Source organism: Gouania willdenowi, chromosome 6, assembly GCF_900634775.1.
Source record: "Gouania willdenowi chromosome 6, fGouWil2.1, whole genome shotgun sequence".
Classification (NCBI taxonomy): Eukaryota; Metazoa; Chordata; class Actinopteri; order Blenniiformes; family Gobiesocidae; genus Gouania; species Gouania willdenowi.
The window spans coordinates 68,248,112-68,260,543 of NC_041049.1; the positions used below are offsets into that span (position 1 = coordinate 68,248,112).

At 37.5% G+C, this 12,432-nt stretch overlaps 1 protein-coding gene across 1 annotated transcript in view; it reads right to left on the minus strand.

Moving 5' to 3' along the window:
* The window catches only part of LOC114465339 (ethanolamine kinase 2), a 36,262-nt gene extending 31,768 nt beyond the window's left edge, over positions 1-4,494 (minus strand). Inside the window, exons 1-2 of the mRNA XM_028450283.1 lie at positions 4,079-4,494; positions 276-538 (exon numbers count right to left, since the gene is read on the minus strand). Of these exons, the coding sequence (XP_028306084.1) occupies positions 276-538; positions 4,079-4,207 (392 nt within the window). The 5' untranslated portion in view covers positions 4,208-4,494. The remainder of the gene's footprint in view (positions 1-275; positions 539-4,078) is intronic.
* Positions 4,495-12,432: the final 7,938 nt, after the last annotated feature.

Below are 12,432 nucleotides of genomic sequence, written 5' to 3' on the forward strand. Positions count from 1 at the left end.
AAAAAAAATCTGAACTTTTTGAAAAGGGGCCAAAATGGGACAAAAGCAGTTGCAAAATGGCCAAAGGAAATAGGTAACATTTTCAGCCTTTTAAGGTTTTACCACCCCTGGGTGAACCCATGTAGATGAGTAGATGTATGTTGAGTAATGAAGCGTGTGTGACTCTGTGGCACTTCATGTTTTACACTCGCTGCTCTTAGATTAGGGGCCCACCAGGGCCAGGTTTGCATACCCTCAGCTAAATGAAACGCTATAGAAGCCATTGGTACAGAGACCTGTAGATGGAGGGCTGGCGGAGCAGCTGGTCGTCCAGCACTGTTCCTTTGACAAACTCGTAACAGATCCCATTCTGGAAGCTGCAGTAAATCTGAGGGCCACAGCCGTGTGCATACAAGATCTGAAACATTTCCACCTCCTGGTCCCGATTCACATAGAGCTCTGTCATCTTGCCATAAAGGCGCACCAGAATGCACTCGGACTCCAGGTGGGATCCCACATAGCAGCCGATCAGCTGGTTGGTGATGCCCTCTGTGAATGTCTGAAAGGAAGAACAACAAAACAGACATAAATAACAAGAAATATACAGATGCATAATATATAATGAATTTAATTACTCTTAGATCGGGTTTTAAATAACTGTGTAATCCATCCTTTGTTGTTGATTCAACACTCCAGCAGATCGTCTTCCACATATCTGAATGCTGTAACACAAAATGATCTTGCCATCTGTTTTCCTAATAAGATACTCTGAAAAAATGAGCTGTACCTAATAAAGGGACTGTGATCTTTTTTAAGACTCTAAAGGTCAGAGTTGGGTGACCAGGGAGTTGGAATATCTTCTCAAACATAAATAAGACAGCTAGATTTGTTCTGAAGTTAGAACCCATCACCATGTAGTCCCTGAGGTCCAAGCAACTGCATTGGTCGCTACTTACTTTTAAATGTCTTTATTTTTAATTTTTCACTGTATCTGAAACAACTTGTAATTCCTCACTTCACAGTACAGTCAAGTCATACTGAACATCCCTTTTTGTTAGACCAGGATTTATCATTCATGCATTTATATCTAACTACTATCATCACTTTGATCTATTACTTCATTTCATATTATTATATCATCTCTACTTACTGATTTTCAAACACCCTGATCCTGCTTTTGATCATCTTCCATCAGTTAGACTCAATCAGTCTGAACGTGCTCTTTTTGTTCTCGGCCATACTTTATCTAAATGTATACTGTATATACTGTATATCTCTTGGTCAGTACACTGTGAATGTATATGTATGTTTAAAAGTACGTGCACATGCATATAATGAGTTAAGCGTTGATGGGAGTGCATACGTGTGTGTGCAAGTGTGTATTTGTCGGCATCGTTATCCCACTTCATATTTCGCCACATCCAAGTTTTAAGAGCTTATTGTGGAGAGCCTAGAAATATCACGCTGATGATTGTTTGCCATTGAACGCCTCCTCACATGTTTGTTGCCCTTCAGTTGCTTTTCAGACTGTCTCAACTGCTGCCAAATTCCCACAGGTATTCTTTGAACGTGCACATGATCCCGTCTCCATCTGGAGAGGAGAGTGAGCAAACATGCCCACCTTGACATCTGATCAAGTATTTATGTAGTGGCTGAGAGCTAATAATCTGCTGTTGTCTTTGATGATATGTCTTATCTCATACACTGCTTGTTGAACAGCATTTTTTTTCCTCAAAAGTTGAAATTTAGCACTCATGATGTAGTTTGTATAGGTTCTCTTCAGTTCATGGTTGTAGGGTAACAAGACTTGCCGAACTTATTTAATGGTACGTTTTACATCAAGATAGTCCCAGCTTTTGCTCCAATAGGTGGAGAAATGAAGGACCTTGATTTGGCTTGGTTTGCATTTACGTTTAGATATCGCAAATGGACAGGAAAACCTCCTCCTTCTTGATGCGTAACTCGTTCAGGGTTGATGTGACTTTCAGCAACAAAAAACTGTAGAATGAACAAGGAAAGGAGAAGCAAGTGAATGACTCCCTTCTCTCGCTTCTCCTCAGCGAGCCCCAAAGTTATTTTGCCCGTTTGCCAGTTTGTCCATTCCCTGAGCTAGTTAGGAAGATACTTCCTAGTGCTGGACAAGTTAAACATTGGTTTTGGCTTAATAACATCCACACACGGCAGCCCTTTCTTATTGCTTCAACTCTGCTTATGAACCTCTTTTTTTTAATTTTTTGATATTTTTTTTACTTTAATGGTTAAAGTGGGGCGCACGGGGACTTTGTGGTTTGCATGACCGCTTCACAGCAAGAAGGTCTTGGGTTCAAGACACTTGGGTCTTTTCTGTGTGGAGTTTGCATTTACTTAGCGTACTGTGGGTACTGCGGCTTCCGCCCACAATCCAAAAACATGACTGTTAGGTTGATTGGAGTCTCTAAAATTGCCTATAGGAGTGAATGTGAGTGTGAGCGGTTGTCTGTCTGTGTGTTGCCCTGCAATGGACTGGCGCCCTGTCCAGGGTGTACCCCTGCCTAACGCCCAATAAGAGCTGGAGATAGGCACCAGCAGACAAAAGAAAGGAGCAAGCGGGTTAGAAAATGTATGGGTGGTTACAGTGCTGCTGTTTGTCAGTCAGCTCTGCATCAGAGCTGTGATGGCTCAGTTCACTTGCAACCATTCCAAGACCCCTATATTCATCCCAGTAAAGGTTAAACCAAGCTAGGATTCAACAATGTGAACACTTTGTGCTGTAAACCCTTATTTCCTTCACTGTTTCTTATTCTTACACAATGACAACTGGCTTTTTCTTAAGGATATCTACTTATCTGTCTGCTAAAACAGCATCCTAACTTTGTTCAGTAACTGAGAAAAAGAAATTAATCTAACTAACTGACAGAGTGTAGTGGAAGACAACAGTGTTGATATATCCTACTCAAACTGTAATTAAGTACAAGTACAAGTAAGTCATACATAAAATACTCAAGTACAAGTAAAAAGTAGCTCAATTAAATGGTACTCAAGGTAAAAGTTACTAGTTAACCCCCCCCACCCCACACACACACACACTATTTTTTGGTAATGAATCTTGCTACGGTTCCTTTGCATACAATAAACATCTCTTGTATAAAATTAAAAAGGAAGATATAAATTCTTGCACAATTTGAACTTCTACAAAGACACCTCTATAAGAAAACAAAGGTTTGTCAAAATGTCCAATTTTTTATTTAAATAAAATAACACCAATTAATTCAATTCAAATTAAATAAATTCTCAAGTTCAAGGCATTCAATGCTGTTTTGGCACCGTGTATTACTTTTAATCTGATTGTTCGGCTATGATGTGGTGCTTGATTGTTTTCTGGTCATTTCATTTTTTGTAGTTTCACAATGTCCATTGATCATTTTAAAACAAAAGTAATACTTTTCTCAGTAAAAGTTGGGGCTATAAATATACCCATAAAAGCAACTCAGTCACAGTAATTTGAATACTTGTAATCTATTACTTTCACCTGCAAAAAGATGAAAATCAGTAGAAAAAACCTAATGTCAGACCTGTCAAAATTAGTCAGTAAGTAATTTAGTTTCAAAGCTATAATGTTAAGCTACATTGTCTGTTCCCCTCCTGATTTTACAACATTGAAGGGACTGCAGAAACAGACCCTGTTGTTAACACAACCAGACCTGGTGCAGATTGAGAGGTGACCCACCCAGTGTGTGGTTGCCTAACAAACATCAACCCCATCTCTCTCTGAGATTGGACCTAATGTTTGCACACAGCAGCACACTGAGGACGACATGTTCTGGTGACATATGAGGACAAACACTTTGGTCAAAGTCAAATTAAGAATTGACTCAAGCTGTTGCGTTACAGTGAATTCTTTTTGTTGTTGTTGTTGTTGTTATGTGGGTGAAAACTTCCTGTCGTATAAAGCACAAATGTTTTTTTTCTTCCATGCACCTGCTGTCATTATGGAAGAAAACTTAAATAAATTAACTTTACCATTTAATACTGAAGTTATGCATTCATCAGAGTCATGTACATGTCACCATATTATGTTATTGTTAAGTTATTGATCATATTAACACAAATGTCTCCTTGCCTTCATCTGAATATCTTCTGTCTTCCACTCAGGACGGATCCTGCTCAGAAGGTCCAGAATTCCTTTTTTAGTTCCATCAACATGAATGTCCACATGAAAATAATGATTCTCAACACCAGCACTGTCCATTTTCAATCAAGCCAAGAAAAAAATTCTAAAAAGCGGTATTTATAAATAGTTTGAGTCCTTTTTGTATTCAGTTATTCTGGAAATCAGCAATTAATTGGATAACAGCCTAAAAACCCGAGCACATTATGAGCCAAACTTGATCTTTCAAGAGCAAAAAAAAAACGATTTTTGTTTGCGATCAATTCAAAAGTGCACAAAAGTAAGAAAATAAACTGCACTACAGTTGTCAGAAGAGTCCAGATGATTGTTAATCCTCAAAGCCAGTGTTTCCATCTGTCAATCATTGAGGCTCCCCTCCTGTGTGATCAGTGACTGCAGTTGTCCAGTTCGCTTATCCGAGGGCAATCTTCAGTCCCTCTGACACTGTTTACTCATTAACCACCACTGCATTAGGGTAACTCAACTGAAAGCTGAAAAGACATTTAAGGTAAAGGAAATACATTCTGAATATTGCATTATGGTTTCATTTATTCAGACAACTGTTACTTAGGAAATCCACTTTGATTTCCAGACATGTTTCGACTGTCGCGAAAGTGAAGGAAACTTCAATGGAAACATCAACGCGATCAGCAGACGCCTCTGACAAAGACTGGCAGTTGGCATTCGAAACATGTCAGGAGATCAAAGTTGATTTCCTAAGTAACGGTTGCCTGAATAAATAAAATCTCAACATACTATTAAAAAAAGAATCTTGCTGGAATTACATCCTGAATATGTCTGCTTTTAAGTTAAATTATATTCCTTATTTTACGTTCATGTAGAGTTTCCATATTGGAAGAGATCCATCCACAAGTAACTCACCTCTTGGATCTAGAAATATCAAAGTTCAGGTCATGGTATTTGTAACAGTGCATTTTGAAAGAAAGACCTTAAAACCATGACAAGTGTGTCTGTATCAATCAGCACAGAAAAGAATAAAGCATTGACTAACATTTTTGTTTAGCCACATTTAGTATTAATTTTCTAAAGAAACTGTGGCTAGGGCCAGTTAGCTTTCACAAACCGAGGAAGTAATTCCCGCTCTTATACATTCACATTTGGAATGCCAAATTCCAAAGTAGTTACCATTACATAAATGGTAATGAACTTGATTGTTTTAACTCTTAAATTACCACTCAGGTAGTCCCAAAGCATTTCATTCATTGTCTTCAGCACGCTTTAGCTTTAGGCTAATTTTTGACAATGGACGCTTCCGCTACGAAGATCAACTGTTAGATGGACAACGGAGTCAGGCACTCTTTGTCCACTGCCAAGGATAAGGTCCAACCTGACCTGATTCTGTGGTCTTTTGACGAAATCGTCAGACGTAGCAGAGAGAAGAGAAAGACTAAAGTCCGAGATGGATCGAAAGAGATCAAATACTGGTGGATTTAATTAAAGAATGTTAGCAGAAAGATCCTCCTGGATGATAAAACCTCCATTGAGGTTCAGAGAGGGGCTGGAAAACGAAGGAGCTACTGGGAGAAACTTAGCCAACAAGAAGTTAACGTAAATTTTCCATCATCTGGTCGAGACCTCATCACCTCCCGTCTCCACAGACAAGAGACAGAATAAAGCTCAGAGTCAGCATGGGATCATGTGACGCAAACTTTCACAGTTATTTAGTATAGTGTCTATTTAATGTTCTGTAAGCCTTGAGGTTTTTTGTTTGTTTTGTTTTTTTCAAAAAGAAATTATTTTAGTTTCTAGGAGGAGATGTTTCTCATTGTTTCAATGATTGAAAGATTTTAAGAAGCTACATATGAGCTCAAGGACAGATTATAATGCACAATAAAGGCAAATGTCTTCAGATATTTTTTTAAGTCTTTGTTATAAAGAGATAAATTAATTTTGAAATCTTGTGAACAATAACAACTTATGTATCTACTATTTTGTATTTTGCCATTGCAAGATAGATTCAAGAAAACGTCAAGTACTTTGAGTACGTCGAGGTCGGCCCAAGTGTCCTCTTTTTGAAAAGTCAAAATATGGTCATCCTAGCAAAACAAGTAATAGAGAAACCTAAGAAGCTGAAACAGGACTACGTAAATGGTTAGCCTCCAGCCTCTGCCATGTTCAGAGACAACTGTGGAGCGCCCATTCAATCATTTAGTCAGTTAGTCATCTGTCCATTCCTTTATTCATTCATGTTTGAAATGGGCTTTTATGTCTACTAATCTTTGCAATAAATACAGTCTTGTCTGGAGTACCCTCCCGTGTTTGACAACAGGGTTCGGCTCATATTTGTTGTTTTTGTGTTAAGTTAAAGTGTTAAATTATTAAGCATTTAAACTGACTTTGAATTGGAAGGGGTGACATTGGATTTAAAATCAAACAGGAAGTCACAGCATTTAAAAATTACTCATGAAGACACTGACAGTTTTCCAAGCTGACTACATATTTACCATTGGTTTGAAGCCAGTTTGACCACAGCTCTAATGTGTTTGATACCAAACTTGGCTTCTTCAGCAGTAAAAGTGACCCACATCCATATTGAGGGTTACAGTTTACGTTAGTGGAGCCAAGTAAAAAAGCTTTTGCAGAAACACATGCCACTAGAGCAACCTCAAACCATTCAAATGATTTTCAGATGCATTAAGTTTGGCTCGAGTAATCCCACCAAGATCTTATAAAGGGGTGGAGTCTATTGTCTGACCTGAGTCATCGTTTAATCTGGAGATCCTGTTTAAATATCACACAATTGGTTAACTCAAACGTGACTTCTCATGCTCGCTCAATGCCATGGAACATTTCACCATGATCGTTCTGTAAACACAAAATACATTTCATAAACATTGGAGCAGCATGTTTTCGCTCTGTTAAATTATTCAGATGTTGGGCCAATGTTTACCATTTTACATCATTACAGTAATTGCTTAGAAGTCACGAATGTGGTGATGGTCTTGAATCGAATACTTTGCAAGCTTTTAGACGCTAATGAAATTCACTTGCCATCAAAGAGTGTCTCATCATCAAAGATGTTATGTGCAAAGAGAGAGAGAGAGAGAGAGAGAGAGAGAGATGGGTGTTGTGATTAAAAATGTAAGGGTCAGACTTGAGAACACTGGAGTATTTGTGTGGTTGCCTGTACTTCTTTAATATAGCTCTACAAGAGTGCCTATTGAAAAGGGGAGCTCACTCACACACACACACACACACACAAAACTACGTGTACTTATATGGGGCGCCAATTGTAAAGTGGCACGTGCTAAAATAAACAGCAACTTTTTGCTACATTTAGCGAAAAACCACATTTAAAAAGCATGTATGATTTTTTTTCTCTTACTTTTGACCAGATTTGGAGCAGTATTTGTGAAATGTCTTTTCTCGTAAAAATATAATGTTATAATGTCAATGTAAAATCTAAATCAAAATGTTAAATTTTAAATATAAATATAAATGTTATAACTAAATGTTAAATCTAAATGTTAAATGTTGTATCTAAATGTCATATTTAGCTAATATGCAAATCCACCAGTAGTGCCAAAAATAAAAGCTCATTCTGATGAATTTGCATGTTAGCTAAATATTTAGTTTTACTCTTGACATTTGGATTCAACATTTAGATTTAACATTTACATTTTACATTTAGATTGACATTTTATATTTACGTTTATATTTATATTTAATGTTTATATTTAAATTTAACATTGACATTATATATTTACGAGAAAAGTAAATATCCCAAATTTCACAAATATTGCTGTAAATCTTGTCAAAAACAACATCAAAAAAATTCACACGTTTTTTAAACATGGTTTGTTGCTAAATGATGTAAAAAGTTGCTTTTCCTGCGCTCCATGTACTTATTGTATCAATATGATTTTCAGACCGTTTCTCTTACTGCATCTCGCTCCTCTTTCTGTTCCTTACCAACTGCAAGATGTCAGCAACAATGCTGATGCTTCCAAAGAAAAATCTTTGTGTTCAATAACCTTGTATTCTCATGTTTTTTTTCTAGTTTACTAAATCTGCAGAGGCCGTAGAATCTACAACAACAACAGCAACAATGGAAGATCCACAACCTCAAGGATAAGCAGAATTAAAGAGAGAATAGGCGTGGAAGCTGAGAATTGATGATGATGATGATGATGATGATGATGTTATCTTTGTTCAGTTATTGTGCTGTTTGACTTTGATTCCTTTGTTACAGTGTTATCTTGATATATTTCCCACCATGAATGTAAAAAGTCAGGCTATTATTTGTTGAACTGTTAAAGTAAATGATCTCATTCATATTACTGTAAGTGTGTTCACGATTAAAACGTCTACATTATTGTGAGAGAAGGTTTCTGAATCATAGAAGTTGACCAGCAGAGCCAATTCAACAATTATAGAGTGCAAAATACAACAAAGTCATCTCAAAGCGCTGAACAAAATATAGTAAAAAAAAGAAAGAACCCAACAAGATCCACATGAACAAGCATTTAGCGACAGTGGGAAGAAAAAACTCACCAGCGGAACCAGCTTCAGAGGTGGCAGCCATCCGCTTCGACTTTTTTTAAACTATAGAAATAAATCTATTCAGGAGCCACTAAATCGGTATTTTTTCAACCTTGGGATTGGGACCCCATGTGGGGTCACCTGGAGTTTAAATGGGGTCACCTGAAATTTCAAAAAAATTAAAATAGATCTTTTAATTTTTTTTAAATTTGAATTAAAATAAACACACCATGTGTATTTTTATACTTTCTTTTTTGTGAATCTAGTTCAACTAAAATGCAGTAGAAATATGTACAGTACATATATATACTGTATCTGAGCAAACAAGGTTTAAAGGGTTCAACTATTTCTAGAAAAAAATGTCGCCAGAAATTCTTGATATCAAAATGGGGTTACGATCCAATAAAGGTTGGGAACCACTGCAATAATTACTGTTTCATTCCACTTATTTACAAAATGAGATTATTTAAAGGCAGTAGCTATTCGTACGGTTGCCGTACGAATAGCTTAATATACCGACATTCTATCCGTACGCAGGGCCCCTATTTGGCCAGTTTAGGTCATGTGACTAAGACTAAACCTTACTCTAAACCGAACTCTAACCCTAACCCTAAAAATTGTTGCGATATTGGGTTATAACCTAACCCAAACCCTAAACCTAACTCTAACTCTAACTCTAACCCTAAACATAACCCTAAGACGCTACGTGCTTGTACTTCGGTAAAAATACCAATAGCACCTAAGGTTGTCCGTACGGCAACCGTACACTTTTTTCTTTAACATGTGTGTTATCACTCGTTCATTCCATCATTTTGCTCTGCAGTTGTTTTTGAATAGTTTTCAAAGCAAAATGTTGTTGTCATACAATAGGGGGTACTTGGATTCAGAAATAAGAGAAAGGGGGTACTTGAGCAAAAAAAGTTTAAGAACTACTGGTCTAATCCATCATAATCTGGTACTCAGGCTGAATGGTTCTATATAATAATATATATAATAGTTCTATCACCTTGATTTGGCATGGATGGTGTTCATCAATGCACACTTTATGATCCACTCCAGACAGCCTCTGATGCTGTTGCATGAGCTAATCACTTGGGGCGCAGTTACTAGAGTAGGGGCTTCTCTGGGCAGACAAACCAAAATTAGATGATGAAAGTGCGTAGAAAATTCAGCCTTTTCTGTTTGTTCTTTCACAACATTCTTGTCTGTGTTCACGGTGCACCTAAATCGCTCTAGACTTCAACTGGAAATGCTCCCAAGACAATCGCTCTCGAATTTGCCTTTCTGATTGTTTCCAAACAAGGTGGACTATCAGGGCCAATGAGTGCTACAGTGTTTTGACCTCTCTGTGATTCTTAGGCATTAATGCACCCTAACTCAGTAGTCTTCATTAAATTGTATCTACATTTTTACACATATCAACACTTCAGTCAGGATCATTTTAGTGAAATTGTTTATTAGCATGCAGTTTAGATTTGGTGGGAAAGCTGTGTTCTAGGACCTCTCTGCCCTTCAACGCAGCTGCTTGGAAAGCCCGAAGCGAACTGAGCTCCCCCTTGCTCTTCCATAATCTACATGGAAAGGCATAAGCAGAGAGAGCGGTCAGCAGGACCCCCTAGAACAGAAGCACAGATGTTAGATGACAACAGGAGACAGTGTTTATTTAGACAGAAGAGGACGGGTGGGGATGGGTTGCCAGGCGTTTGCGGGCGAATCATGCAGAAGTAGGCATGTTGCAGCGGTTTAAATAAAGTGAGCACACTACTATATTTCACTATTTCTTAATGATGGGAGGAAAACATTCAAATTGCATTTTGGATTTCCAACTTAAAGATACCAACAAATAAACGCACAATGTTGTATCAGAAATACAACACAACCTACCTGTGATTTGAGGCTTTTGTTGTAACGACTGAATGAAACACTGCTTTAACTCTACAACGATCTGCTCTTGCAGTCAACATTCATCTTTATTTATCCTTTCCCATGTCTCTCTCTTGCTGTAAAATTGCAACAAATGAAGCTTTCACAAATCAAATTCATTTAACAGACATCACATTGCATGTCATTTGATATAGCATTTAGCATAGCATTTAGTGTATCATCAGCCCATTTCAGTGTAGCTTATATCATTGCATTAGCATCCATAAACATCTAAAAATGGTTACAAAATGGGTGAGTTGAGACATTATGTCAGTGGCCCATGACTTATTGTGTGCCATAGACCAAGCTTTGATACTGGACTGAGATTCCAAGAACTGGGAGGGGCAGGAGTGTTGGAACGTGTTGCTGGTGCATTTCATATTTTAAAATGTCATTCCTTTTTTGACACAGAACCACGTTGGTGCTTGAATAGTGTTGTATTACGCTTCCAGACAAAATGGGTCCTCAAAGGCTACACTAAGAGCTTTGTTGGGGAGGTTAAAGCTAATGCTATGTGCTAAACATCTCTTCTCAGAAAGAGAATGTGATTAAACCAGGAAGTGAGCTACTTATGGAGCTTTTTGGCAGAAAGGTGTTGTTATCAATGATATTGGGCATCGAACATACAAACAGAGGCAGGTGCACTATTCTTGATTCACTGACTTTATTGATGGTTTAATAAGGCCATGAACAAGTGTGTTTGTTTTTTCACTTAGACAACAGTTTTCATATATCACACATTGCCTCAACATTTGTCCTTGGAAATACAACACCATATGCAGAACGAATTACCAGAGCCTCCTTTTATTCTCCTTTATTACAAGGCAAACAGGCGCTGGTGTCCTTTATCAAAGAGCTCTTTGGAGAGAAACAGAAAGCCAGCGAGCACAAATGTGACGCAGACATTTAACCTTTTTATAGAGTTTTACAATTGGGGCTCTCAAGGCCTTTCATTTGTGAAGTTTCTGGAGAAATATCAGAGCGCTTGGACTCATTTCTCTACCGGTACAGTATATTTATATTTCAGCTCCAATCAAAGCTAGCCAATATGCCTTCCCTATGTATTTTCCCCTGTGAGCCCTGCCTCTCCACTATAATTTCCTCCGACATTTTGTGTGCAAATGCAGTAATAAACACATTTATCACATCAAAAGAGATTCAATTTGCCTTTCAATCATCTACCAGTATGAATAGCACCACATCCTCAGTGGCCAACAATGAGGGGCCATTACCGTGAGCCAGAGGATGGCTTTTCCTTCTCAATGCATTCAAGGGGAAAAGTGGGTCAAAATGTTTTCCAACACCAGCATTTGTTCTAAGCAAACGGAGACAGCTTTCAGACAGGTTAGTATCCAATTTTATTGTCAGACAAATGTCATATATACTTGGGGCTTGGGGTAATCATTGGGCTCAGACACTGGTGTTCCTCAGCAGTTAGTCCATTAAAACTGTAACTCTCAAGTCACTAACACATTTTCAAGTCCAGATATGACACCAGCTGTCTCTTTAATTTGAGAAAAGGGTGACATGGGGGAGTCAGCCCTCAGGGTGACAGGGGGAGTAGGGGTAGGACGAGTTCACTGAGCCATTGTTTTTCTGCAAAGACAGGAAAATTCTTTGCATCTGCTGTTAATTGTGATTCATACATTGGTTCATGCAGAGCCTGAAGGAGATAAATATATATATATATATATATATATATATATATATATATATATATATATATATATATATATGTAATGTATTTTAGTTTAATCAACATTTGAAACACTTTTATGAGAAAAATCTTGGTTTTTTTTTCATAATTTTTCTAAAATTATTCAATGAATTTAATTTTCTCTATAAAATGAATGATATTGTTAAATGTTTTTTAATGCTCA